Source organism: Medicago sativa, chromosome 2 (genome assembly GCF_051527215.1).
Source record: "Medicago sativa cultivar Bolivia chromosome 2, Bolivia_mono, whole genome shotgun sequence".
Taxonomy (NCBI): Eukaryota; Viridiplantae; Streptophyta; class Magnoliopsida; order Fabales; family Fabaceae; genus Medicago; species Medicago sativa.
Genome location: NC_140750.1, coordinates 52,376,095 through 52,403,147, shown reverse-complemented (window position 1 = coordinate 52,403,147; position 27,053 = coordinate 52,376,095). Strand labels below are relative to the sequence as shown.

General features: G+C 34.1%; 1 protein-coding gene across 2 annotated transcripts in view; it reads left to right on the top strand.

Moving 5' to 3' along the window:
• The window catches only part of NUA (nuclear pore anchor), a 31,498-nt gene that overhangs the window by 672 nt on the left and 3,773 nt on the right, over positions 1 to 27,053 (top strand). The window contains exons 2-42 of one of the 2 annotated variants that reach the window (XM_085744994.1): positions 717 to 1,091; positions 1,205 to 1,297; positions 1,386 to 1,451; positions 2,233 to 2,322; positions 2,428 to 2,505; positions 2,804 to 2,913; positions 6,399 to 6,519; positions 6,615 to 6,707; positions 8,386 to 8,434; positions 9,990 to 10,093; positions 10,168 to 10,236; positions 11,148 to 11,288; positions 11,376 to 11,480; positions 11,580 to 11,693; positions 11,973 to 12,051; positions 13,304 to 13,356; positions 14,531 to 14,604; positions 16,208 to 16,310; positions 16,394 to 16,528; positions 16,620 to 16,718; positions 16,791 to 16,832; positions 16,919 to 16,972; positions 18,673 to 18,852; positions 18,944 to 18,991; positions 19,605 to 19,649; positions 20,793 to 20,876; positions 20,954 to 21,028; positions 21,543 to 21,727; positions 21,804 to 21,906; positions 22,300 to 22,416; positions 23,235 to 23,327; positions 23,823 to 23,978; positions 24,068 to 24,121; positions 24,686 to 24,799; positions 24,953 to 25,030; positions 25,195 to 25,344; positions 25,447 to 25,518; positions 26,104 to 26,259; positions 26,346 to 26,399; positions 26,504 to 26,633; positions 26,944 to 27,011. In XM_085744994.1, the coding sequence (XP_085601120.1) occupies positions 717 to 1,091; positions 1,205 to 1,297; positions 1,386 to 1,451; positions 2,233 to 2,322; positions 2,428 to 2,505; positions 2,804 to 2,913; positions 6,399 to 6,519; positions 6,615 to 6,707; positions 8,386 to 8,434; positions 9,990 to 10,093; positions 10,168 to 10,236; positions 11,148 to 11,288; positions 11,376 to 11,480; positions 11,580 to 11,693; positions 11,973 to 12,051; positions 13,304 to 13,356; positions 14,531 to 14,604; positions 16,208 to 16,310; positions 16,394 to 16,528; positions 16,620 to 16,718; positions 16,791 to 16,832; positions 16,919 to 16,972; positions 18,673 to 18,852; positions 18,944 to 18,991; positions 19,605 to 19,649; positions 20,793 to 20,876; positions 20,954 to 21,028; positions 21,543 to 21,727; positions 21,804 to 21,906; positions 22,300 to 22,416; positions 23,235 to 23,327; positions 23,823 to 23,978; positions 24,068 to 24,121; positions 24,686 to 24,799; positions 24,953 to 25,030; positions 25,195 to 25,344; positions 25,447 to 25,518; positions 26,104 to 26,259; positions 26,346 to 26,399; positions 26,504 to 26,633; positions 26,944 to 27,011 (4,209 nt within the window). The remainder of the gene's footprint in view (positions 1 to 716; positions 1,092 to 1,204; positions 1,298 to 1,385; positions 1,452 to 2,232; positions 2,323 to 2,427; positions 2,506 to 2,803; positions 2,914 to 6,398; positions 6,520 to 6,614; positions 6,708 to 8,385; positions 8,435 to 9,989; positions 10,094 to 10,167; positions 10,237 to 11,147; positions 11,289 to 11,375; positions 11,481 to 11,579; positions 11,694 to 11,972; positions 12,052 to 13,303; positions 13,357 to 14,530; positions 14,605 to 16,207; positions 16,311 to 16,393; positions 16,529 to 16,619; positions 16,719 to 16,790; positions 16,833 to 16,918; positions 16,973 to 18,672; positions 18,853 to 18,943; positions 18,992 to 19,604; positions 19,650 to 20,792; positions 20,877 to 20,953; positions 21,029 to 21,542; positions 21,728 to 21,803; positions 21,907 to 22,299; positions 22,417 to 23,234; positions 23,328 to 23,822; positions 23,979 to 24,067; positions 24,122 to 24,685; positions 24,800 to 24,952; positions 25,031 to 25,194; positions 25,345 to 25,446; positions 25,519 to 26,103; positions 26,260 to 26,345; positions 26,400 to 26,503; positions 26,634 to 26,943; positions 27,012 to 27,053) is intronic. The other variant, XM_085744995.1, reaches the window with a different exon arrangement.

Here is a 27,053-nt window from a genome sequence, read left to right as displayed (position 1 = left end):
CATGAAGTATGGACACCAATAAGAATTTGAGAAAATGACATAAATCAATGTAATCACCGAACACGACACTGACACGTCGATAATAATTTGAGAAAATGACATTATTGAATGCAATCACATGTTTTGGTGTTGGACACTGATGCATGTTACACACCTTAGATAAGGCGTGTCGATGCTATGGAGCTGACATGTGAAGACAGAGTTAAACGAGAGAGCTGGTTTAAAAATTAGTTAAACAAGAGAGCTAGGTTAAAAATAGAATTAACAGTCAATTTGGTCCCTAAACTATGAAAATCAACAAAAAGCACCTAAACTATGTAAAATACTTCATTTTAGTCCTTAAACTATTATAAAAAACGACCAATTTTGTTAACTGAGGGACTAAAGAGTTGGATGGGAGAATAGTTTAGGGACCTTTTTGTTGCTTTTCATAGTTTAGGTACTAAATTGGTGAGAGTGATAGTTAGGGTATGAAATTGGCAGTTTTTTTTCGATAAAAGTTGAATTGGACGAGCTAATATCAACTTATATTATGTGAACTGTTTTTGTAAGTTTATTTTGTAAACTCTTTTATTTGATCCTGTTATCATAAGGCCATTGGGAGAATTTTGTCTAAACTGGCCAATGGTTAGAATCTTTGAAATTGGCCGCAGGCATGTGTATTGTTGTGTTGCTATTTGTTGCTGTATTGATGTGATTGGTTTTGAGTTTTGTAGGTCGAGAAGGATAGAGAGGTAGAGAGGTTGAGGACGGAGGTGAGTGAGCTGCACAAGTCAAAGAGGCAATTGATTGAGTTGAATGAACAGAAGGATCTGGAGCTTAGTGAGAAGAACACAACCATCAGGAGTTACCTTGATAAAATTGTTCATTTGACGGAAAATGCGGCCCATAAGGAGGCACGCGTTAGTGAAGTTGAGGCGGAATTGGGGAGATGCCGGGCTGCTTGCACCCGCCTCGAGCAGGAGAAGGAGATTGTTGAGAGGCAGAATGCTTGGCTTAATGAGGAGTTGACTGCTAAAATCAACAGTTTCTTAGAGATGCGTAGAAAACATACAGAATCGGAAACCGATATATCTTCCAAACTTGCAGATGTGAGTTTAATATTATATTATTATAATTATAATAGAGTTATTATTTACTTTGAATTTTAATTTGTTTTTATTTTTTGTTTGATCATAATTTGATATTTTGTCAACATTTTCAGGTTGAAAGACAATTCAGTGAATGCTCTAAGTCTCTACAATGGAATAAGGATAGAGTAAGGGAGCTAGAAATGAAGCTGAAGTCTACGCAAGAGGTTGACAACGTTCCATCATTTATATTGAAATGTTTAAAGATTCATTTCGTCTGATACCCTGCTTGATCGATCTTTTATATGCTTCTAGGAATTAATATCAGCTAAAGGTGATACTGCAGCCAACGAAGAGCAATTATCTGCTGAACTTTCAACTGTGAGTGCTATGGTGTACACAAATCCCATCCCAAAATAAAACCCCAATTTGTTTCCCTTTCAAATATTGCTTAATATGCATAGCTATCGGATATAGTGGCATGACTATCTGTCTTTCATTTTTGTGGCACAATAGTGGAATATGTTGGAAATAGCAGTTAAAAGAAAAGAAAGGTTGCAAATTTTTATTTTTTTTATTGACAATGCTTGAAAATGACAATCACAATAAACCGACACATGATAGGATCATAGCATATACTAAAGGTTAATTTTTTTGTAATTATATCCTAAATTTAATCTATAGGAAGTCATATTTTGTATTCATAGTAATTTTGATGTCCTTTTCATCATTTCTATCAATGTTTTCTTGGAATAGTTGTTTAGTGGTCTGTTCTATGAATAACTACATTGCATCCAAAATCGAAGTAAACAATAAGTGAATGTTGGTTTCCTTCCCCATATTTTTCCCTGTCAATGAATTTTAAACTTCAGCTTGCCAGTCAAAATCGCATAATAAATAAGTCATTATTCACCATGTGTCAGGAATATCATGAATTGTGGTATAAAATTGAATATGTTTATAGGGAAAAAATGCTACACGCATGATTTGGCACAAACCCGCCACAATATAAACTTGGGCAGCTTGTGTGCACTACCCATTTGAGGTCCTAAACAACTCTGATGTATTATTCAGGATAATGAGCATTGCTTTTACGTTCTGTATTTTATATTTTATTACGTATTTGAAATTTGAATTTAAATATGTTATGTTATGTTAATAGGTCAACAAGCTTAATGAGCTCTACAAAGAGAGTTCTGAGGAATGGTCAAGAAAAGCAGCGGACCTAGAGGGTGTTATAAAAGCGATGGAGGTGAAGTTTATTTTCTATTACACTATTTTCTAATGTTTGGAGTTTGTCATATTATTGATTCGAGTGTTTGAATACATTTTGGTAATATTACTTGTGTTTGAGCAGTCACAGCTAAAGCAAGTTGAAGATGATTATAAAGACAGACTCGAGAAGGAATTTTCTGCTAGAAAGCAGTTTGAAAAGGTATTTTATTCTCTGTCAGCCTGGTTGTAATGTTCTGTATTTATTTGCTCTCCTGTTTTGTATTGAACAGGTTGTTATTTATATACCAAACAGTAAGTAACTTCAATTTTTCTGTATGCTGTTATATTTTTTGAACTTTATTATTATAGGTAGTGCTAGAAAATGATTAGTACCTAGATGACATGGGGTTGTTGTTTCTCTCATTTTATTTGTAGGTACTGGGTAGATCTAGGCTCAAAGTCATCATGAGCGGAAATGTGCATATAATCTTATTTTATGTCTATTTGTGTGCTTGTAGGAGGCTGCTGACTTGAAAGAAAAGCTAGAGAAGTGTGAAGCTGAAATTGAGACAAGCAAGAAGATGAATGCACTAAGCAATCTTCCACTCCAAAGCTTCTCCACTGAACCGTATGTCTTTCCTGGTCTTTTTGCTGTTTTGAGGCACTTGACTATACTCATTTTTCCATCTTATTCTGGTGTTTGCTGCTTTTCTCCCTCAAGTAGCTGGATATGTCAAGCCTTAGGGTGCATCATAAATAGATAGAATTTCATGCTCATTTTTTGCTTGAGAATCAAGGACTGAAATATGCAAAAATCTACCACTTCGCTTTGAAAGATGATGTAGCTCTTGGTATATTTAAGTAACTTAACCATGGTGAATAACATATATTTGATAACATTGAGCAATTGTGACTTTCATACATTTGAAATGGACAACATTAAAAGAGTTGGGGTAGCATCTATAGTAGAAAAGTAGAAAAGATGGTGGAATGGAAACTAGGCTTAGGTTGTTTGTGCATTTCGAGAGAAGATATGTGGATTTTGTAGTAAGGAGGGTAGATAAGATGGAGGGTAGTCAAATCACTAGAGGCAGAGAAAGACCTAGAAAAACTATAAGAGAAACTATTGAGAAAGATCTAGAGATTAATGAGTTGAATAGAAATATGGTATATGATAGAACATTTTGGTTAAACTTGATCCATGTAGCCAATCTCACTTAGTAGGATAAGACTTGGCTGTTGTTGTTGTTGTTGATTGTAGTGTTGGAATGCAATAGGAATTAGATTTATTTTAGAAGAGATCCAAGGTCTGATTTAGCAGAAAAGTGCAGGAAAATACTGGCAAAAATAAAATATTAGAGAATGGAACCTTCTCTGCTCAGTGAGACAGTGACAATAAGAATGCTAAAAAACCCAGAGTGATTGCCCGCTTCACTACTTTTCCCCTCTTTTATTTGCGTCCTTGTTATTGATTGCCTGATTCCTCACTATTGAATCTTATTATAGATTATTAGACACATGATCAAAAAACATAAGCTGATAATGATATATACGTGAACTTCAAAATTGAAGATTCAAATTGTAAATCTAGATGCCAAAAAAGAAGTGGTCGGCCACAGAGTTTAAGGGATTGATGTAATTCATGCGTTCAATTGGGATTGAATCACTAATCTGTTATGACCAACTGAACAAGGTTTAGACTTTCTTGGAAATTGAAAACAGGAATGCGCAGAGAGTTATGTGTATCAAGTATCAACACAATAGGCTTGACTGTCTCCATGTCCGATGTTATTGTTAACACTAGATTTAGATACTGTTTGTCTTGACCAATGCTAGAGGCTTTGGCTTGAGTATTTGCAATGGTAATGTGATGGAGAATATAAATTAGAGAAAAAAGAGGTTTGCCCTCAATGCGATTGGAATAACGAAAATCCAAAACCGCGGTTTCAAAAGTCAGGGAACTGTGAATGAGAGGTGTAATCCTTAAAATGACTATTATGGGATACATTTAATTAAGATGTTTCTGATGAGCAACCTTGGGTACTTATTTTCTAAAAAAATATTAAGGTTGGCATCCTCATGGTTAGATGCTGCTGCAATTTTTAATCGTTGAGATTGAGTCACACTGTTGGATTTCTATAGAAAAACAATGCAAGAAATGGCACTTGTCCTTATTATGTCTATGGCTATGGCTTTTACAATGGGAGCATAAATCTGTCGTCGCAATCAGCCATGAAGCCACCATGGTTGCCATTATTTTTAGACAAGAGGAGCACAAAGACATCATCACGAGTTATTGATATTCCGACTGCGTTGATACCTCAATTACCCAACAATCATCTGCAGGACCCCAAGATATTATTGAAAAGAACTAAAATAAAAAACACGAGGGACATAAACCGTACCTATGAAAATTAAGAACATTATATTTCTAAAAAAGTCTTCTAAAATAAAATAAGGTATTAAAGTCCACCTGACGAACCCCTGGCAAATTATACCATTATCATCTAACTTATATACGCATGAGTTTTCTTCCCTAAAAATATGGGAATAGAAGAAAATTTGCACCTGCCTTGTAAGCTTGAAGCAATTAAGCCATCTGTGTTGTAGACGCCATGGATTGGGATCATTATTTTTAAAAGCAGCAATCACTAGCATAGAGTCAAATCCAACCACAATTCATTCAAACCTTTTTTTAAAGCTATCTCAACTTCAAGAATTGCACCCATAACTTCGGCAGAAAAAGTATTCTGGGTATCCTCACGAGCCATAAAACATCCTAAGGTGGTTGCGCGTAAAACATCCTAAGGTGGTTGCGCAACGATCTATGAAATTACCACTACAAGCTGACAAAACAAGACAACCTTTAGTAGCATCATAGGTATTATATATGATAATATGACTAGGAGGGGGGATACCAATTAACCTGGATAATTTTTTGTGGGCAAGAGGTTGACCTGTAACCTCAAAAGACCACATAACTGAAAGATCTGAATCTGAGTGTGACATTTTTTCCACAATTAATTCCCAGAATGGGAACATTAGATATAAATTATAATCATTGAAATAACTCTGATAGTTAATTGTCCTGTTTTGATATCTCGATTGGTTTCTAGAAAACCAAATTGCCCATAAAACATCGGCAATCATCCTTCATCCGAAAGCTCTAGTTTTTCTCACAAACCTGCAAAACAGAAATCATACTAGAATAGTCCAAATTAGCATTAGGAATGCTCCTAGCCAAAGCCAGATACTTTTAACACAAGGACAATAAAAGAAAGATGCTGGACAATAAAAGAAAGATGCTTAGTGTCATCAACAAACTTGGCTAGAAAGGGAACATACTGAAACATCAGTTATAACCACTTTTTCAAATATTTTCAGTAGTTTGCATTTTATAAGAGAAAATATGCCAAATAATAAAGGATTTTGATGGAGGGATGCAACTTTTCCAGATCATCTTAGACAAGAATAGATTGGCCATTTTGGGTGCCTATTATACACATCTTTAACTCATATTCCCCGAAGCAGAGGCAGACCAAGCAAGCTGATCTTCTTTATTAAAAGTTGGAATGGTGATGTTTTAATCTCATGCCCCAACACTTCATATATGTTACTATTCAAAATCGACTAAGAACCAACAACAATAAAATCTTGGACACGTGTGTCCAGCAGGCAATGAATATTACTAGAAATACTGATTAAATCACGAGCCTAAACAACCAACGTTCAGTCCAAAAATATTGGACACGTGTGTGCAGCAGGCAATGAATATTACTAGAAATACTGATCAAATCAACCACGAGCCTAAACAACCAACGTTCAGTCCAAAAATTAATGCGAGAGCCACCCCCAATCTGCCAGGAAGTATCATCACTAATTACCTCCGAAATAGGACGCTTACCAGTCCAAATTAGTATCAACAATTTTAATTTCTCAGTAGTAGTGAAAGGTAATGTAAGTTTTCCTTTATGCATTTTGTGCAATTGGCTTATATAATTGAATCTATCCTCAATCTTTCTGCATTAGTTTTGAAAAATGCTTAATCATGGCCATTCAGTCCTTTATTTGCTCTAGGAACATATTGCTTAGTACTTTCCGTTTTTGTTACAGGTGGATGACAGCTATTGTAACTGATAACATGGATGAAGAAAACAATGCACTAGTCTCAAAAATTCCTGTTGGGGTTTCGGGAACAGCATTAGCTGCTTCACTTTTGCGAGATGGGTGGAGTGTGAGTTAATTACATTTTACTTTCAATCCTTGACATGTTCTCTCATTTGATTTGCACAACTAAATCTTCTTATTGTATCCTTCTATTTGTCGAAGTTGGCGAAGATGTATGCGAAATACCAAGAGGCTGTTGATGCTTTGAGACATGAACAATTGGGAAGGAAGGAGTCAGAGTCAATTTTGCAACGGGTATGACTGATGCCGTCATCTTTTTATGTAACATTGATAGGAGGGAAATTTGAGCAAACATTTATTATATATTTCTTCACTGATAGGAGTAACTAGTTAGTTACTATGAAGAAGCATTTTGATAGAATTTGATACAAAGGTAAGGAGATTGAAATTCTATTGATGGTCCATTTGGTTCAACGGAAGAGGGGGGGATTTTAACGGAGGGAAGGAAGGTTTTATAATTTAATATATGTTCGGTTCAAAAGGGGAGGGAAATGGTGGGACCCCTTCCCGGACCCTGCGTATGCGGGAGCTTCAGTGCACCGGGTTGCCCTTTTTTTTATATGTTCGGTTCAAAAGAGGGGAGGGGATGGGAGGGATTTTAATTAAATATATGTTTGGTTCACATGGGGAGGGGAGGGATTTTAAAACTAATTTACCTTATTACCCTTAAAATTTTACAACACTCACATGTTTAACCTCCACCATTTTATGTTACATCTAATCTGACCTAATCCAATGATCTACATTTTCTACTCTATCCACTATCGAAGTATGATATTCAGCTATTATGTTAAATATAATCTAACCTAATCCAATTTTTCGTGGTCTGTTGAATTTTTGTGTTTTATAATCTGAACGAATGAATCAAGCACGGAATACACAACAAAATAAGTAGTATTAGTAGTAAAGTGGCAACATAACAATGTAAGAAGGCAACATGAGTAATAATGGTATAGTGGCAGTGAGAATATTTGGATTATGTTATGTTAAGAAGGCAACATGAAGGTGAAGCATGATGATAAATTTGGGAAAGAAAAAGAGAACCAGCAGCAAGAAAAAAAAGGAGTAAGAAAAGGGTAATTTTGGAAGTCTAAAATAAACTTGAGAATAATTTTGAGAACGTAATAATATTTTAAACAACACATCTTGCCTCCCCTTCCCTTTAAAAAACCCCAATTTTGGGGGGAAGCAAAAAGTGGGTCTAGGAGGGATTTGGCTCCCCTCCCCTCCCCTCTAAATACCCTGAACCGAACGGACCCTGAATGAGCTCAAATTCCCAATTTCTACCCGCAGATTCACAGAATTAGGGTAGGTCGGGGTTGGAGTAAGAAAAGATAAGGGTTTCCAAGATATTTTGGAGACTTGGACTTCTCACAAACTTGATCAAATGCACCAAATTCCCTTCTTTTCTCTACAAAATTGATTGAAATACACTGCATACTCGTCTTCAGATATATATATCCCTCTCTCCAAACTACTCCAACTACCTAACTGTAGTTAGCTATTCTGTTTGCAAGGACTTCACGAGCTTTGATCCCTATTTTCTCTCCTACCTCTTCTCACACAGAACTTTCTGATTTGAGGCCTTGACTAATTAATTGTGTTATTATGTAATATTTGTTTGAATGTGATCCGTTTCATTTTCTCTTTAATTTGCATAAACACCCAAATGGAATGTAAGGTGCCTACAGAAGACCCACAACATGATGTTTGATGCATATTGAAAATGAAGTAGAGCATGACAATTGGCTAAAATATGTAGTGCATTTTGTCGTATTTGTTGATAGTATTGTTCTCTGTTATATATTATTTCATTTTTCTGATTAACTAGCATTATATCAAATTTATTAATATACATGTAGACACAAATACATATAATTGTAAGATAAAGCGAGCTTCTTTGTTGTTACAGGTCCTAAGTGAATTGGAGGGGAAGGCAGAAGCCATAGAAGATGAGAGAGGTACATCTTTTTGTTGAATTGAATGTGTGTCAGTAAATAATTCGTTAACTTAGAGAAGAAGATATATTTAAATCCTGTCCACTTTTTTGTCCTTGTTGTTTTGTGACAAGGTCAAGAAGAAAGACCAAAAAACTTAAAAGTAACTGTACAAAAATAACTACTAATTTTTGGGTACAAATTAACTATATACTCCCTTTTCACCGTTATTAAAGGAACTCCAAAATTAACTATTAATTTTAGTTTTGACATTTTTGCATACAAGTTTGCGCATAACAACACAATTCTTTTCCAAATTTAAATTTAGAAACATATACACCTTTATTAAAGGAACTCCAAAATTAACTACTAATTTTAGTTTTGACATTTTTGCATACAAGTTTGCGCATAACAACACAATTCTTTTCCAAATTTAAATTTAGAAACATATATCTTGAATATTGAAACTAAAGTTTGTATTAGTTTAGGTAACATATGTATTATGAAACTAAAACACCCGAATTAAATTAAAACATATATTATATAATGAAATATATACACATCAAAGAACAACAAGAAATCTGTTAGAATTTGGCTTGGGCTTCAGTCCTTGCAAAATCAACTTGTAAGGTGATGACGATCCACCACTTATACACACATTTTGGGCCTTAGCTCATCTAATCTGAGACTCTTAACATAGCTCCCTCATACCCAAGATTGGACATCTGGAGTATGACCCGAGACTCCTGATTGCGGGTGATCCAATGGATTTTGGGTAGACTCTTGTAAAATTTTAGAATTTGGCTTGAACCTAACTCCACCCTTAGAAAACCAGGTTGTAAGGTCAGGGATGTCTCCCACTTATATAGTTATTCTTAGGCTATATTGCATCCATTGTGGGACTCTTAACACACATCACCTTCAAAACTGGACATATATAGCATGGACCTGAATTGCCCGATAGCGGTGGCCCAATGGATCTTGAATAGACTCTAATACCATATTAGAATTTGGGTTTGGCCTAGCTCAACCTTCCCAAATTGACTTTAAGGTGAGTACTACTCACCACTTTTAAGCCATACCTCGTCCAATATGGGACTCTGAACAGTCCCCGATCGGAGCCAAACTCTAATATCTTAGAATTTTGGTTGGGTGTAGCTCAACCCTCTTACCAAATCAGCTTGTAAGGTGAGGATTACCCACCACTTATAAACAAACACATTTTCAGGCTTTATCTCACCCAATGTAGATTGCTTAACTGTTATAATCTTGCAATTTATGATCTAATTCCCCTTTCTAATCATAATCTAACATTGATTTTGAATACTTGAATACTTTGGTGCCAATAATGGGCGATCGTTAATTTTATATTTGCACCTGCATATTATCATTTTTACAGTGGTAATTCCTTTTGGATTTTTCAATATGATATGACTAGTCATATTTCATCATGAGAAATGTTCAACAAAAAACTGCTTGTACTTGATGTCACCGTAGACTAAAAGCTATGCAAGTATTATCTTTGTTCATTGAGTGCCGTGCCTTTTTTGCTAAAATAAATAATTGGCATTTCATATAGTGGAACATGACAAGATGGCTGATGCATACTCTTTGATGAACCAAAAACTGCAACATTCCCTCAACGAAAATTCCAACTTAGAGAAAGCCATCCTGGAACTGAAGGTTTGTATAACAAAACACAGTTTCATCTTCCCTTTCATTGTTACATTTAGATTTACTTAGTGTACCTTTTACAGGCTGACCTCAAAAGGCATGAACGTGAATATAATCTTGCCCAGAAAGAAATTGATGACCTTCGAAAACAGGTGACTTGAGAGAATCCTTTTCATTTTATAGTAGTTTACTATGTTAGTTTGGACTCTTCCTTTTCATTTTATATTTACACACTACAAAGCTTTATTCAAACCAAAATTTCTGTATGACCATTCAGATTATGGTCTTTGTTGCTGGTTTCTCTTTCTCCTGATCATTTGCTAGGGCTGTGTTCCATTTGTCTTCTTTTCTCACTTGAGCCTGGATTGGTCATTGGTCTTCTCACATGATCAAATCATCTTATGTGAATTCCGTGCTGGCAACACATTTGCCTTGCATGCTTTTTCACATTGGATGATCAAATGATCCCTATTGAATCACGTGGGTCCCACATAAATTTTGGTGGGGTTGATATAAATTTAAACCATTAGAAGAGTCTGTGTTGAAAAGAGTGTATTAGAGAGTGTAATTTATCTTTCCAATCTTAACTTTCAGTTGAATATCTTCCCAACATTCATTAACATACAACATTGTTGCCTTGGATTTTTCTTAATATTCTCTGTTTAGTCTCTTAGGTAGACAGCAACCAATATCCACCCAACATGAAATTTATTTGTGATTCTCTCTTTTCCAGAACAAGGTTTCTCTCTCCTTTTCTTATAGGGTATCTAGATCCACATTCTGAATCATGGCCAATCCATCTTCTGAGACCCCTTCTCCATTTCGCGCATTCTTCGCTGATGACTCTTCATTGGAATCTTCTAATCTACATTTTTGCGCTCAATATCTCTCAGAAGTTGAATGACACAATCTTTTATCTATGACACAATCTTTATGAGCTTCTTGTTTGTCTGTCAATTCCTCCTCAATTTTTGTCCAAAGCTGATGGTCTTATTGGGAAACAAAATCCTGCTTTTCAAGTTTGGAGACAACAAAATCAACTGTTACTTTTGAATCTTTACAGGTGACAGTACTTTTGAAGGAATGCCAAGACATACAAGTTCGTTGTGGGTCATTTGGTAACAATATCAATGCTAATGCAACAAATATTTCTTCAACAACAAATACAGCGACCGATGCTGAAAGTATCATATCACAGCACCTTGTAAGCTTTTTGGGTTAATTTTTTATCTCTAATTTTTGAACTTCTGTATTTCATTCTTATGTGTATTCAATTCAATTTCGGACGCAGTTAACTTTCAAGGACATTAATGAATTAGTTGAGCAGAATGTCCAACTCAGAAGCCTTGTACGCAGTCTCTATGAACAGTTTGAAAATCAGAAGGTGGAGTTCAAGGTTGGTTGGGAAAGTTTTTTTTTTCTTTCCCATTATTATGTTACGGAACATAAAGGCGCTTAGATTATATGGTTATCATTATATACAATTGAATTGTAGGAAAAACTTGAAATGGAACTCAAAAAACATACGGAAGAGGCTGCTTCTAAAGTTGCGGCTGTTCTGCAGAGAGCGGAAGAGCAAGGGCAGATGATTGAATCGCTTCATACATCTGTAAGCATTTATAGTGTTTTATATTTAAACAACAGTGGAAGGTTCACAACCTGGTTAGGGGATTGGGGTTTTCTTTTCTTTTAGAGAGGTCCCTGCAGGTCCTGGTTTGACCAAAACGCCATATACATATAGAAATCCTAAATGCAGCGAAACTTAGTGTTGGTCTGAATGCTCCAATTATTATGGTCCATTTGTCTTGTAGTATTCTTGTTTCTTTTACGTATGTCATATTCTCATTCATGCCTCTGAATATATACTTTCAACTCCTACTTCTTGTAGGTTGCAATGTATAAAAGGTTGTATGAGGAGGAGCATAGTCTTCATTTATCTCACACCCATTCTTCAGAAGCTCTTGCAGGTTGTATAAATATTTATCTATTCCCCCAACCTCCTTTCTGATGCAATAAATATAAGTAGGAATGGGGCTTGATGGGATTGCTGACCTTCACTCTATTTGCAAACAAAATGGCAAATTGTAAACAATATTTTTTTTCTTCAATAAATGGTTGAATTTGGGTACATCCATTGTAAATAGAAGGTTGCCCACAAATTTTTTATTGCAGAGAGTAAAGTTTGGAATGAGATAATTCTTAAGACAAAAAATATGTTTATTATATCATATTATGTGGGGAGAATGTACATTTATATAGGTAGGACTGTCCTAGTTAATCCCTAATTAATAAAGAAGATTAATCAATACAATAAATAGTTTAGTTAAAACTAAACTGTCACAACTTTTCAATATCTCAACAATAATAAATAGTTAAGGGTATTGTAGAAGAAAGACACAATTCCATCAAAAGTAACAATTATTTGTTTTTGTTTTCTTGGTATTATAGAGTTTTTGTTTTCTTGGTATTATAGAGATAGTTCGGTTACAAATTTGAACCCCCTGTTATTGCCTTTATGTTTTGGAGACATCTATCATGTCCTCCGCATTTTATTGTAAGTCGTTTTGATGTTTTCACACATTAAGAAATGTAGTTAATTTTGTATTGGAAAGATAAATTATGAGTGATTTTACAAATTTATCCCTTATTATTGACACGAGATAAAGAGATTAAAAGAATAGAAAGAAGAGACTTGTAATAAAGGATATGATAGGAAAAAATCATTAATGATGTGTAAAGTGACATATAATAAATCACATATTTTTTCCAAAGTGACTTATATGATAAAATACGGAGGGAGTGGGAATGGGAGTAATTCTGTTGTATTTTAGTTCTTCAGTTGTTACTACCCCTGTCCTTAAATACAAGACCCTTTTGAGAAATTTCTGTCCCTCTTTATAGGACCCTATGTAATTTTAACTATATTAATTATATCTTTACTAACACCCCTAATTATTTTACATCTTTTTCTGCAAAATCAATTGTTAACAAATTTAATATTGCTACCAACTTTCTTAATTCCCTCGATTTACTCAATGGGGTTCTATATTTAGGGAAGGAGGATATTGGTTGTGGAATGTGATAATGCAAATAAACTGATTTGTAAAATTATTGTAAATTAGCCATCACTTTTTAGTTCTCTATGGTCAGACAGATCTAGATCATAGATTGTTGTCAGTTGGCAAGTTACCTTATATTAGTTGATTCTTGATTTTTCAGCTGCTGCAGAAGTTGGAAGAAACAATGTCAATGCTTCAATTGAAAGTTCACAGGTAAATATATTGTTAGGACACTTGGATACAATTATAATCTCATACTTCTTGTGGAGGGCAATGCTGCAAAGTTTAAGCTATTAGGTGAAGTTTTGTGAATGGCTTATAAAAATATGACCTTGTAGCCAATAGTGTCCGTAGCAACCCCTGAAGCTGTGTTGTGCTTAGGAAGTGGCTGTAAGTAGTGGCCAAATAGTGGTCTCAATTGTCAAGCTATTGCAAAAACCTGACAATGGCCTCAACTTATTGCCATTCCTTGTGTTTTTTTTTTTTTTTGGATTTTATGGTCATTTTGCCCTTAAGTTCTGATTTCTTATTTATTCTGCACCAAAATTCTTTGTTTCTGTCCTCCTAAACCCTAAATGGCGCGCTTCTGTAATATTTCAACAGTCCTTTGTGTGATTTAAATGACCCTCTTTGTTCAGTTGGCTCCTCCCTTTGTTTGATCCTCTCTATGTGCCTCCAGACAGACATAAAACAGAGGTCAAAGAGGAGGATGTAGAACAAATGATTTTGGTTGGGAAGAAAGTGAACATGATGATGAGGAAGAGCTTGGTTATAGTAATCCCATTTAAGGAATCACTTGTATTTATTTTAAATGCTTAGATGAGTTATTCTAAGCCTTAGAGGTTAAAACATATTTGTTTTGTATTTGGTTTAAATATTGGAAATAATGAACTTCGATTAATTGTTATGAATGATCAATACATACAATAAATTGCTTGTATCGTCTCCCATACAATTGAACATAGCAGCCATGCTGCTACCCGCCTAACATCTATAATGTTTCAGATGTCGGACCACACTTTTTATCCAGATTGATGACGTAGCATGCAAAGTATTTTTTAAGTTTTAGTGTGCAGATTGCATTTGCCCATTGTACCTTGCGCCAAAATTGAAATTTTATATTACGAATAATACTTGATTTTGTTAGTTATCTTAGGTTGGTTTCATGTTTTTCTTCTTCTATGATTATTCCTTATTTATTGTATGTATTGATCATTGTGATCATTGTTTGAGATTATTTTGTTGTATCCTGTCAAATGTTTCTTTTTTTTTAATACTAACCTGTCGGATTATTAAATTGTAACGTATTCATGGTATGTATCTACCTAATGACAGGACTTATATTTACCACTTATATATACTTTTATTACTGTTTTCATTAATATAGGAAATTGCTAAGAAGTCTCTTGAAAAAGCTGCAGAGCGTGTAAGATGTCTTGAGGATGAATTAGCAAAGTCTAGGTAAGGTTACTAACTTTCTATTTTTGCATTGATGTTTATAATGTATTTTAATTTGTGCTCAATGTTCATAAGCACTACTTAGGCGATATTGAGACTAAGCATGTTCCTTAAAAAATTAAATCCAGCACTACGAGGTGCTATAGGTTGCAACGAAGACGGCCCAAAGTTGCCTCTATGAAAGTGGCTAATGGCAGATCGCAATTCATGCGGCTTTCCATTTTATCTCTTCAAGTTAAACACTAGATCTAGGATATAATACTTCTCCCCAGTGTCAATTTGGGTGGGCTAATTTAGCTTCTTCAAAAAAAAAAAAAAAATCTAGGATATAATACTATAATTTGTGCTAAGGGTGTAACCCAACTTCACAAATTTTGTTTGGGATACACACCCCTAAACACCTGCACAATGAAGGTGCTGGAAACTGCATTGATTGCCCATCGTTGCCACAATTAAGCCTGCTAGGAGTAGACTGTATTTAAGGTGGCTATTCTATATTATAATATTGTTACTAGGATTTGAAGTTCTTATATTAGTAGAAATAAGGGTTATTGTCTAGTTTATCCCCATCAAATCACCCACAATCTTTTTGCTGTCCCCGTTGTTACAACCTTGGGGTTTGGCTGTGAAGACATTTACTGTGGAATCCCTGGTCCACATTTCCCCTTCCCCGTGTGTTTATTTGAGTATGTGTTGGCTACTATGCCAATACTAGATATGAAAAATTCCACATTCTTATTGCATCATATTCCAAATTCTTGGTCTTTGTTTATTCTCTTCATTTGTTAACTATAACTGCAATAGTAGTCTCTAGATTGAATTTGTTAAATGGAAAAAATAGCTTAATAACCAACAGAAAACAATTTCCACATTGTGGGTAAGTTACATGGGATTAACTAATGCTGTAATGTCTTGTCACAAGGAAAGGTGTAGCCTAGATGCACATAATTTGTAAATGTGAATATTCATTCTTCAAGTAATTTGTGATCTTCTATGGGATGCCATTTCTTTTTGATCTTGTTCTTTAGAATTTGTCTTGTTGGCTCGAAATATTATAATTAGTAGAAACCTAGAAAAATTCAAATCCTACCAAATTTCCTATTGTGAACATCTACTATGTAGTTCTATAGTTTGTTGCCTTATTTCACATGTTGGCAGCTCCTTGTTTTTCACCATTTTTCCATCTTGTTGGTTAACGGTATTCAAAAACTGATTTTCATTGAGTCTTTTGATACATCGAATAGAAATATATTGATAGCGTAGAGAGAATCTATTAAAACAGTTTCCCAGCTACCCAAGCTGTAAAAGTTAAACTGAAATAACTGAACTAGTTAAGCTTCCAGCTTTACATTACATATGATATTTCTCTCATAGTTGTTGATGTAACAATATTTTCAAATTTCTGACCATCTTCGCTTATCCCATGTTAGAATTGTTTTGTGTGCATTTGTCAGACTATAATACTCCTTTCCCTTTATTGATATTATTATTAATCTATTAATGATTCTTTGGATGCTTACCCAAAATTCATGATCCTTCTACTGCCACTTTCTTTCTTTTTAGCTAGATAGCTAATTTCTTAGGCTAAACTTTTGTTTATTTTTAGGAGTGAGATTATTGTATTACGATCTGAGCGTGACAAAATTGCACTAGAAGGAAATTTTGTTAGAGAGCGGCTTGATAGCTTTATGAAGGAATTTGAATACCAGGTAATTACTTCTTTGTAATATAAAATGGTTTGCTCTTGCATGCCTGTTTTATACTAACTTATCAATTTTCGATGAGAATATAGAAAGCTGAAGCAAAAGGCGTTTTGGCAAGAAATGTGGAGTTTTCTCAGCTAGTTGTAGATTACCAACGGAAATTGCGGGAAAGTTCAGAGTCAATGAATGCTGCTGAGGAGCTCTCACGGAAACTTTCTATGGAGGTCGGAATTTCATTGAAGTTAAAAAAATTTCTGGCTAATTTTGTGAGCTGAGATAGATCCTTTTCTTAATGCTCATTTGCTGTTATTATAGTTGTCGGCATTAAAGAATGAAAAGGAAGTCTTATCAAATGCTGAAAAGAGAGCATCTGACGAGGTTCGCAATTTATCTGAAAGGGTGTATCGCTTGCAGGTCAGGATTATTCTGTATACAATACTCTTTATATTTCACAAATCATGCATGTTCTTACTCTTACCATTGTAGGCTACGTTGGGTACCATTCAAAGTGCTGAAGAAGTTAGAGAGGTAGATTATTCTCATCAATGTGTGCTGCTTCATCATTTCATCAACACGTTCTGTATTGAAGCCCTATTTTTTTTTCTAATTTTTAGGAAGCAAGAGTTGCAGAGAGGGTAAAACAAGAAGAACATACAAAGCAATTGGAGGTGAGTTTTCTTCTTCTGTACGAATACTCTCTATTTACTGGTGAATTATATATTTTCCCAACGAATTGTATGCAAGGAACAAGACACTTTTACTGTAATTAGTGCTTATGCACCTCATCTAGGGTTTAAAGAACATTTTTTTGGGACGACTTTGTAGGCTTAACTTGGGAAATACCACTACGAAAAAATAATTTTGTTGGAGTAGATCTAAATTCTCATGTTGAGAGTACCTATAGAGCTTATGAAGGTTTGAAATGGAGATATGCAGAGAAACTAGGAAATAAAAAACTACGAAAAAAGACTTAGAGGTCAATGTTTTGGCAAGAGATATGAACTATATGATAAAATATTATATCATTGTTTGATCCTCACAACCGTCTCCTATAAGTGGGATTTGATTTGGTTGTTCATGTTGCTTTGATCTTAAAACTACCAATGCTGCTTTAGAAAACCAGAGGAACATGTTATCACTTACAAAAAAGGGCTGGTTTGCTATCGAATATATTTCTTTCGTATTATGAAATTGGATAGAATAATTGTGAAGTTATACTTGAAGAGAGCTTGACTGCCCACTAGAAAATTTTGTTTATGGATGTAAGGGTAAAGAGGAGATTGAAGAGTATTGGCCACCACTAAGATTTCAAGTATTATGTGGTGGCAGTTGAAGGAAAACCAAGGATCTTTCAAAAGGAGGATTTTGGGAGACACAAGTGTATATCGGGCAAGATGGCCAATGGCATTAAGAAGGTAGCAATGGGAGTTTTGGCAATTCAATAACTTTAAACTTATGGACATAGAATCCTGGTTGTGGATGAAAATATGTAAGATAAAGTTAGGATCAAAAGCGAATAACATAAAACATGGTCTTCATGTCTGTTAGAATCAAAGATAAATCCATATGGCATATATATTATTTATTCTATACGCTATCATAAATAGGGATATGATCTGATTAGGCACAAAAATCACAATTTCAACCTGGTAGCAGATCAAGATCAAGATCTGAACTGCCACCACCATCCACCACCACAGAAGTTTCCTTGCAAATGTCATTCTATTGCAGCGTTTCTGCATCTTTTTTTCACGAGCCTCCTCAACAGTCTTGTCTTTGGTTTTCGACAACCCTTCTCTGGTGCATATGCCCAGCCACTACAACAAAATTTTCATTGAAGCAGCCATGTGCTGCTACTTGTCTGAAATATTTTGTCAAGGGAACCTTTTATATAAAGTGCCTTCTCCCTGGCTTATCTCTTGCCAAAAGTTCAGCTTGTGGGTCCCATTATTGAGGTGTGTTTCAAGGGTTCTTTGCTTCTGATTTTCTGGCGTATTGGTTTTCCAACTTGTTCTTTTCTGCTGTGTCATCCTTTCAGCTTGCGTTCAAGTTTTCCTACGGCGTATTCAAACATTCCTTTGTTGTCGTTCATTTTCCATTGGTCAACTTTACCATCTTTCAGTGTACATTCGATGTGCTTCAACCACCTGCGCCTTCTAAATAATATATCGAAAGAGAATTAATTAAGTTATGGTATATTATGTCTACAATTTCTTAGCTATATCAATTTTATAGCTGTCCTATTACTTTTAAAACTTTCCATATCCTCAGTCCATGTCATATCCTTTCCTGTTGTTAAATTAATTTTTTTAGAGTGCATATTTAGCATTTCTTAATGATTTTTGTTATTGCTATTGTCTCATGTCAGAGGGAATGGGCCGAAGCCAAGAAAGAGTTACAGGAAGAGAGAGAAAATGTGCGGAGACTTGCGCTTGATCGGGACCAGACCATGAAAAATTCTCTGAGACAGGTTGAGGATATGAGCAAAGAGTTAACTAATGCACTGGGTGCACTTGCGTCTGCAGAATCTAGGGCTGCTGTCGCTGAGGTATTTCTTTGTTTGCTCGCTTTTGTATGCTTTATTTTTATTATCATTGATTGTTCTAGTTGTATTGAAACGCACTGGCCTTCGTGTACAGGCAAAACTCTCAAGTATTCAGAAACAAATGAGTTCCACAGATCGGCAGGTTTGTTTTTATTATTATTGTTGTGAATATACTTATACCACAATGCCCCTATAAAAAAGCCTGCGGAGTAATCATGCAATGTTTTCTTTTCTTTTCTGGAAGTGTAACTCGATAACTGGTTGAGTCATCTGGTCATGTTACATTCATTCTTGAATTGGCTCTTATAATCCATACCCCTAATGATGGCTTTCTTTGAAACTTAAATTCTATAGGTAGTTCCTTTTATTCAGCTTACTGGTATTCAGTTACATTGCAACATATTAGGTCATGTTAACCCTCATTCCTATAAAAATACCATGTGTACACATCATGATTCATAGAGAATACAAAATTCATATCTGAGAGTTTCTTTTCTCTCAACTTTCAAACTTAAGTCCATGTAAACTCTCAACTCTTTGTGCCGATGAAGAAAGGCAAGTATAAATGGTATTTTGTCTTGTAGTATCTATATGATAAAGCTTTTATGAAGTATATTGTTCATTACCGATAGATCCTTGATTTGTGCCATGTTCTATATTAATTGCTGTTTTTATTGATTTCCTACACATTCACGTTCCGAAAATTATATGATTTTTTTCTGTTAATTCTAACATTTTCTATTAACTGAATATAGCTTGTCAATACGGAATCAGTGAGTGGATCTTCATCTAGAGATGAGGTGGGTGCACATTCTTATATCTTAATTTCGCCTCTACTGCTATGCATTTGCTGGTGCTATGCTATTTGTTATGAAATAAACAAATTTTTATGCTATTAAAGTGCTCTGTATTTAGATGAATATATATTGTAGGTAAGTGAAAAGACTTTGTTGCCCCTAAAAAATGGCTTGTTTTTATTATTGGGGGCGAAGCCTCTTCGTTTACTAGAATTATGTATTTGTGTATATAATAATGGTTGATTTTTTTAACCAGGATGAAGCAGTTGAAAAATCATCATTATTATAAAACTAAATTGAAAAATTAACCACCCAGTTATCTGAGTTATAAATTTAGGTTATTAAATATACGAGGTAATCAATAAAACAAATTCATGTAGTTTCTCAACTGCCAAGCAGTTTGCTCGGGATAAATTAATTTCAACATGCACATGGCTTGAATTAATGAGCTACGTGGGCTTTGACCTTTGAAACTTTTTGATTTAGAGGCTAACATTCATTGCTACTGTTAAGTCTTTCCATTTATTTCTTATTGTGCATGGGAATTCTGGGATTTATGAAATGATAGTTTAATAGAAAAATGGTTTCCAGCTTTAGTAAGTTTACTGCTTTTTAAATAGACTTGTTTGGACAATTTATGACATTATCTTTAAAAACACAAAGGCTTAAATATGATGGTTGTAGTGTTTTTTCTTCTTCTTTCTAAAACAAGCTCCACATAGAATAGTTGATTAGACGAATTATGGCATAATGGTCTATTGTTCTGTTCTTGTATATAATAGAATAGAATAGAATAGAATAGAATAGAATAGAATAGAATAGAATAGAATAGAATAGAATGTTATTGTTCTATCTATATAGCTTATTATTGAGCTGAAAATTTTCATGATTTAGGCTAGAGGAGTGTGAATCCTCCCAGACAGCATATTAAAATTCAAATCAAATACAAAAATCAGTATAAATAAGTTCGAATGTGTTCTGCTAGAAAACCATGCATGAGTTCCTTCTGACATCTTCCTTTTTTATGTTCGAATGTGTTCTGCTAGAAAAACCATGCACGAGTTCCTTCTGCATTGCTGTGTTGTTTTAGACTTGTGTAATTGTGTTGTGTTTCTGCTTGACGTTTATTTTTATAACATGCTTTAGGTTGTTGCTGAATTGCAAACAGCAAAAGAAGAGATTGAGAAACTGAAAGAGGAAGTACATGCCAACAAAGCACACATGCTGCAGGTTACTATTTTATTCTTCTCAATTTATTTATTTATTTTTTTATTAAACTTACCGCCTGCTTGCATTTTACAATGAAGTATAAGAGCATTGCTGAGGTGAATGAAGATGCATTGAAACAAATAGAAAGTGCACACGAGGACTACAAGATAGAGGTATTCTAGCAATGATTAAATCTTGAAAGCTATTTTGAATGCGATTTTTATTGTTCTGTTCTTTTTTTGATGTTGACCATTTGTTATTGTTCTAAATGGGCAGGCTTGTATTTTCAGTCTGTCTACTACTGCTAGTGATTTTTGCCCTAAAATATTTAGATCAAATTTAGTCCCTCAACTTTTCAATGGATACAATCAAGTCTGTCCGTCACTTCCATTCAAAGAGTTAACAATTTTGGCCCTACAATATTTTAAACTTTCACGGAAAAATAAAAAATTCCGAATCTTGTTTCTCTTCAAAACCTAATATCACATCTTGTAAAATTCCCTCAGTTTTATCAAAATTTTACTATATTAAATAAATTATTTTATATCAAATCCGTCATAAAAGCAAGACCACAGTTAGCTTGAAAAAAACTAGAGTGATCAAAATCATGGTCCAAACTAGGGGACTAAAAGTGTAATTAAACATAACTAAATATATTTTGTTTGTAATCATTGTTAATATATTTAGGTTGACAATACAAAGAAATCTCTAGAGGCTGAACTGAATTCACTTAGAGAGAAGATTTCAGAGCTCGAAAAGGACGCTAGTTTGAAATCTGATGAGGTTGTATCTGCAACTGCTGGAAAGGAAGAGGCTCTGACATCTGCTTTGGCTGAGATAACACATCTTAAAGAAGAAATTTTAACAAAAACGTATGTTTTATCTTTGTACCACATTGCTAAATTTACCGCTGTTCGGTTAGATGAAACTTAATTTTTCTGCACGCAGTTCTCAAATCTCGGAAATGGAAGTTCAGATATCTGGTTTAAAAGAACACCTGGACAAAGAGCATCAGAAATGGCGTGCAGCTCAAACGAATTATGAAAGACAGGTTAGGACATGGTTCTTTCGTTATATTGCATAAATAAGTTATTTTTCAATTGTTATTTTATTTAATCATTACAAATCTACCACTTTGTATTAATTTTATTTCTTATAGAAAAATGTAAAATACGGGAATACGAAGTGAAACAGAATAAAAACATATAAATGAAAGCATACCCTGTGGAATTAAAAACCGTCATCAAACTTAACATCCTCTTAACTAATATTTTATTTTCCTTAGTTATAAGTTGAACTTCTCATATTCTATGATTTCTTACTGCTGCAGTGGCTAATTTGTTTGGTTATCTAATATGACAATTATTGAAGACAAAATATTGCATCTTTGCTTAATATGCATTCTTTTCATTGCTTCCAATCTTTGATGACTTTTATTTCTCAGGTTATTCTCCAGTCCGAGACTATTCAGGAGTTGACTAAAACATCTGAAACACTGGCCTTGCTGCAGGAGGAAGCATCTAAATTACGTAAATTAGCTGATGCCCAGAAAATTGAAAATGTAAAATTTCCTACGCTTAGAATATTTATGTTTTCTGTCTGTTTCACATTTATTTTGTAGGTACAAGTATATTAATTGTTCCTGTGTGTTTATACAATTTGCACCACTCCCAAATTATTATTCTCCACTTTGCATTTATTGTAATGGGAATATACAAGTAGTTAACAAAGGGTAAATTAGTAAAATTACCATTCTCTTTCTTCTATTTATCATATTTTCTTAATATATATGTGAAATGACCAAATGCTATAATTATTGTGATGGAGGGAGTCTAAGTGTGATGCTGAGAAGAAATATGATGAAATCAATAATGTGATTCTGGTTTGCATTGCATCAATGTATGCAGATCAGAATCAATTTAAGCAAAACCAGAATCACAAAATATTATGTGGTTCTGGTTTGCATCCATATATGATTTGACAATATAATGAAATGTTGTTGGATATGTATAAAACATATTTTCCTTGTGAATAATTTGTTATTTAACTTATCAAAGAAATATTGTGTTTTCATTAGGCATGAATAGCCTTGTTATAGAAAAGATATCATTAACAGACAAGTAAATATTTTTGCCATTAATTTTAACAATTTCTTGTTATGTACTTTAATGATCACTTGAGTCTTAACTCTTTACCGTCCTTGTTTTACATGTTAGACTGGGCTTATGACAGTGCTAATTGTGCTGCATGTATAATTTTAGCTCCTATGTTTATGAAATTTTGCAGTTTTTCCAGTTGTTGTGTCATACTTCATTATTTTTTTAATTGTTTCTTTCATTGTTGTAGACCTAATTCACCTCATATATATTGTGTTGACAGAATGAACTAAAGGCTAGGTGGGAAGAGGAGAAAGCAAGACTAGAGAAGTCTAAGTGCGATGCTGAAAAGAAATACGATGAAATAAATGAGCAGGTTTTTACGAATATCTTTTGTGAATGTTTTTTTTTATGTATTTTAGTTCAAAAGGATTTATCTTTTTCTTTTACCTAATATTCCGTGCATGGAGAAGGAAAAGAAAAAAGATAAACTTGAATATTGGCATTTTTTTAATTTACTACATAACAATATACAACACAGAATCTGACCATAAATAACTTATTTATATTCTTTATAACACTTCTCATATCTCAAGCTGGCTTATAAAATGACATGGACAAACCTTATTATATATGTATGGCCCATATACATTGTGATTGGGTGAAATAGGTATTAATATTTGGCCCATATGCCATGAAGGGATAACCATTGATGATATGTAATTTATATTGAGGATCGTTAATATATGGAAGTTAGAACTTAGTCGTTATCAAGCATGCATGCTTTTACTTATCCGTATGTGTCTTATATTTTACTGTATTGGTTGCTGCCATTTCATTTACATACTCAACTACGTCAACATATTTGCAGAATAAAATCTTACACAGCCAACTTGAGGCATTGCATATTCAATGGGCTGAAAAGGAGCGTAGTGCTGCTGGTATTTCACCTGGAAGTAGGGGTGATACATTTGGTGATGCTGGCCTTCAAAACGTTGTGAACTATCTCCGCCGTTCAAAAGAAATTGTAAACACCTTTGTGTTGCTGATATTCTCTCTTTCTTTCAATTGTTTGTTCATATCTTGTTATTTAATACTTTTTATATTCTTTAACAGGCAGAAACAGAAGTTTCATTATTAAAACAGGAAAAGCTGCGATTACAGTCACAGGTAATATTTATACACATGCTGTTGTTATATTTCGTATAACGTGGTGAATGACATCAAACTTAAGTTGGTATTTCATATCTCATTTTGTCCTGTTTTCTGGCTCGAGTTTTTTGTGAAAACGTAAGTCCAAGATTGACTATAAACCGTCACCCTAAAAACCGGTTATCTGGGGTTGATTTTAATCAAAAACCCTCAAATGGCATCCGATCATATCCTAGATCTATCGTATCATCCACCATCTTATCCACACACCAATCCAAATTGTGTTGGGTCTTTGCAGGCGTATTGGGGAATACAAGTCCCTCATTAACTTTAGACAAAATCTTCAGAGAGATTATAAATGACAATTTGTCATACTAGAAGTGGGTTTTGTAAAATTGAGTGAAGTCCTAAACCTAAGTAGTTGTGCTTATTTTCATCTAATCTCATGATATTAATCTCCAGTAACAGTTATTCTGATAATACATGAACCAAGTGCTAATTGTGTTTGGTTTTGTAAACTTTCTGATGATTCTGATGGTTTTGAAGTGGTATATTGTTGTTTGACCTCATGATTCTCTGTAGCTTGAGAGTGCTTTAAAGTCAGCAGAATCTGCTCATGCATCTCTAGAAGCTCAGCGTGTAAAATCAAGATCATTTATGTTTACTGAAGAAGAATTCAAATCCTTACAACTTCAGGTTATTGATCCTATTTTCAGGAACTAAATTCATTCATTTTTTATGGTTATTCATAATAGTATAAGATGTTGATCTTTTCCTAGTAAAAGTGTTTCCAGATGATGTTATTTTGATCAATTCAGTAATGGGTTGCTTTGTCAAAATAATTTCTAGGTCAGGGAAATGAACTTGCTTCGTGAGAGTAATATGCAGCTCAGGGAAGAAAATAAGCACAATTTTGAGGAATGTCAGGTATTCAAATATTTCATCTACCATACTTTCTTCTGGGTCTTCCTATTTATTCTGTTGTTATTTCATCATAACAGTTCATAGAAATGCTATTGATAAGCTAAGAAAACCTCATCTCAGACACGGTTCTCCTGTGACTAATAAATTATTTGTTGATTGTTTGTTAGAAATTGCGTGAACTGGCAGAACAGGCAAGGACTGCCAGAGATAATCTAGAGAATCTTGTAAGAGAAAGAGAAAGTGAACTGGAAGGCCAGAAAAAAGAGATTGAATCACTAAAAACAGAAAAGGAACATCTCAATTGCAAGGTTTCAGAGGTATTTCATTTTGAAAGACTAGAAATTTATTAACGTGCTTTACACTTTTATAGTGCACCTCCACTGTTATTTCTAATTTACTTTCTGTTTTATCATCTTAAGTTGCTTGAAAGGTGTAAAAATGTTGATGCGGAGGATTATGATCGAGTGAAGAAACTTGTACAAGATTTGCAGGTTGTTATAGTGAATTTCATTGTTTTCCATATTCTTGTCTCTCACCCTTTGGAGTTGTCTAGCCATTAATTTTGAAGAGTTCCTTTTCCTTTTATACACGAAATCTGTTAGTCCCCTGAAAATGTATAGCCTGTTGACTAAAACTCTTCCTTTCATAATTTTTTTTACGCACTTGAATTATTTGTTCGTATTTCAATCATACAAACTTAGTTGCATTGTGTTTCTTTTTACTGTTCAATTATTCTAGTTGTTGTTCTGCATCTAATTTAACTATTCAAAATAGTTAACATGCGTGTACATATTTAAAATATTCAATAAGTGAAACAAAACGTATAGATGGTTCTACATCTATGTTTGCAACTTGCAACATATACTCATCTTGAAATACATATTCAACAAATCAAATTGAAAACAAGTGGAGCCTGATTATTTGAACATTGCTATGCACTTGATTTGAAAGTTGTTATACTTGAATTAAGTTGCAAATCAATTTTATTGTCTACGGTTCTTGGCACAGATGCATGCTTGTTATGTTTTCAATTTTTTATACTCTATTTGAAGAAATATCTTCATTTTTCTCGTCAGGATAAACTAAGAGACAGGGATGCTCAGATTGAGGAAACTAGTAAAATTCTTTCAGAAAAACAGGAATCTTTTTCACGTTTAGAGCAAGACCTTTCAAACTGCAGATTGGAACTTGTGGAAAAAGAGAAGAGAATTAATGAAATCCCGAAAATTGAGGTCTTTGACATATTGTCTTTTTTAAATAATTGGAAAAAAGTATTTTGTTTTGTTTACAAACTGTTGTTATATGGTTGTTCAAACAGGCTAACCATAAACAGGATGTGGATAAGAATAGGAAAATGCTGGCCCATTTTAAGGTGAGTAGTATTTTCTATTTGTCACTGTATAGTACAAATTTTTTTATTGATAATTCCTGTTTCGCGTTTGTTTTCATACTCCGTTTCCTTTTTCGTACTTTCAGAGAAGGATGGAGGCATTAAATACGGAAAAGGAAGAGCTAGTGAAAGAGAATCAGCAACTTTCTGGACAGTTAAATAAGGAAAAGGAAGAGAATCAGCAGCTTTCTAGACAGTTAGATGAAATTAAACAAGGTAATTATACATTCTAAGATTTTGTACCTTTTTAATATTATTGGAAATTCCGCCTTCATTGTGGTCTGCCCCTTGCCACCTAATTGTGGCATTTGGGTTGCCTTAATTGCAGCCTTCAACACCTTTATTGTGTTGAGTTTGAGGGGGTAGGTTTAGTCCCACATTGCTTAGAGATATGGCCTGTGTGGTGATTATAACAAGAGGCACCCCTCGCCTTACAAGCCGGTATTGTAAGGATGAGTTAGACCCAATATAAAAATCTGATACTTGTTCGCGGAATGCATTCTTAAAATTGTATGGTGTATATTAGGGAAAAGATCAACAGGTGATACAGCTGGTGAACAAGCGATGAATCAAGAAAAGGACACCAGAATACAGGTTAGTGTTTGGATTGTTTCCCGGTTTTTAGGATGAAGGAAA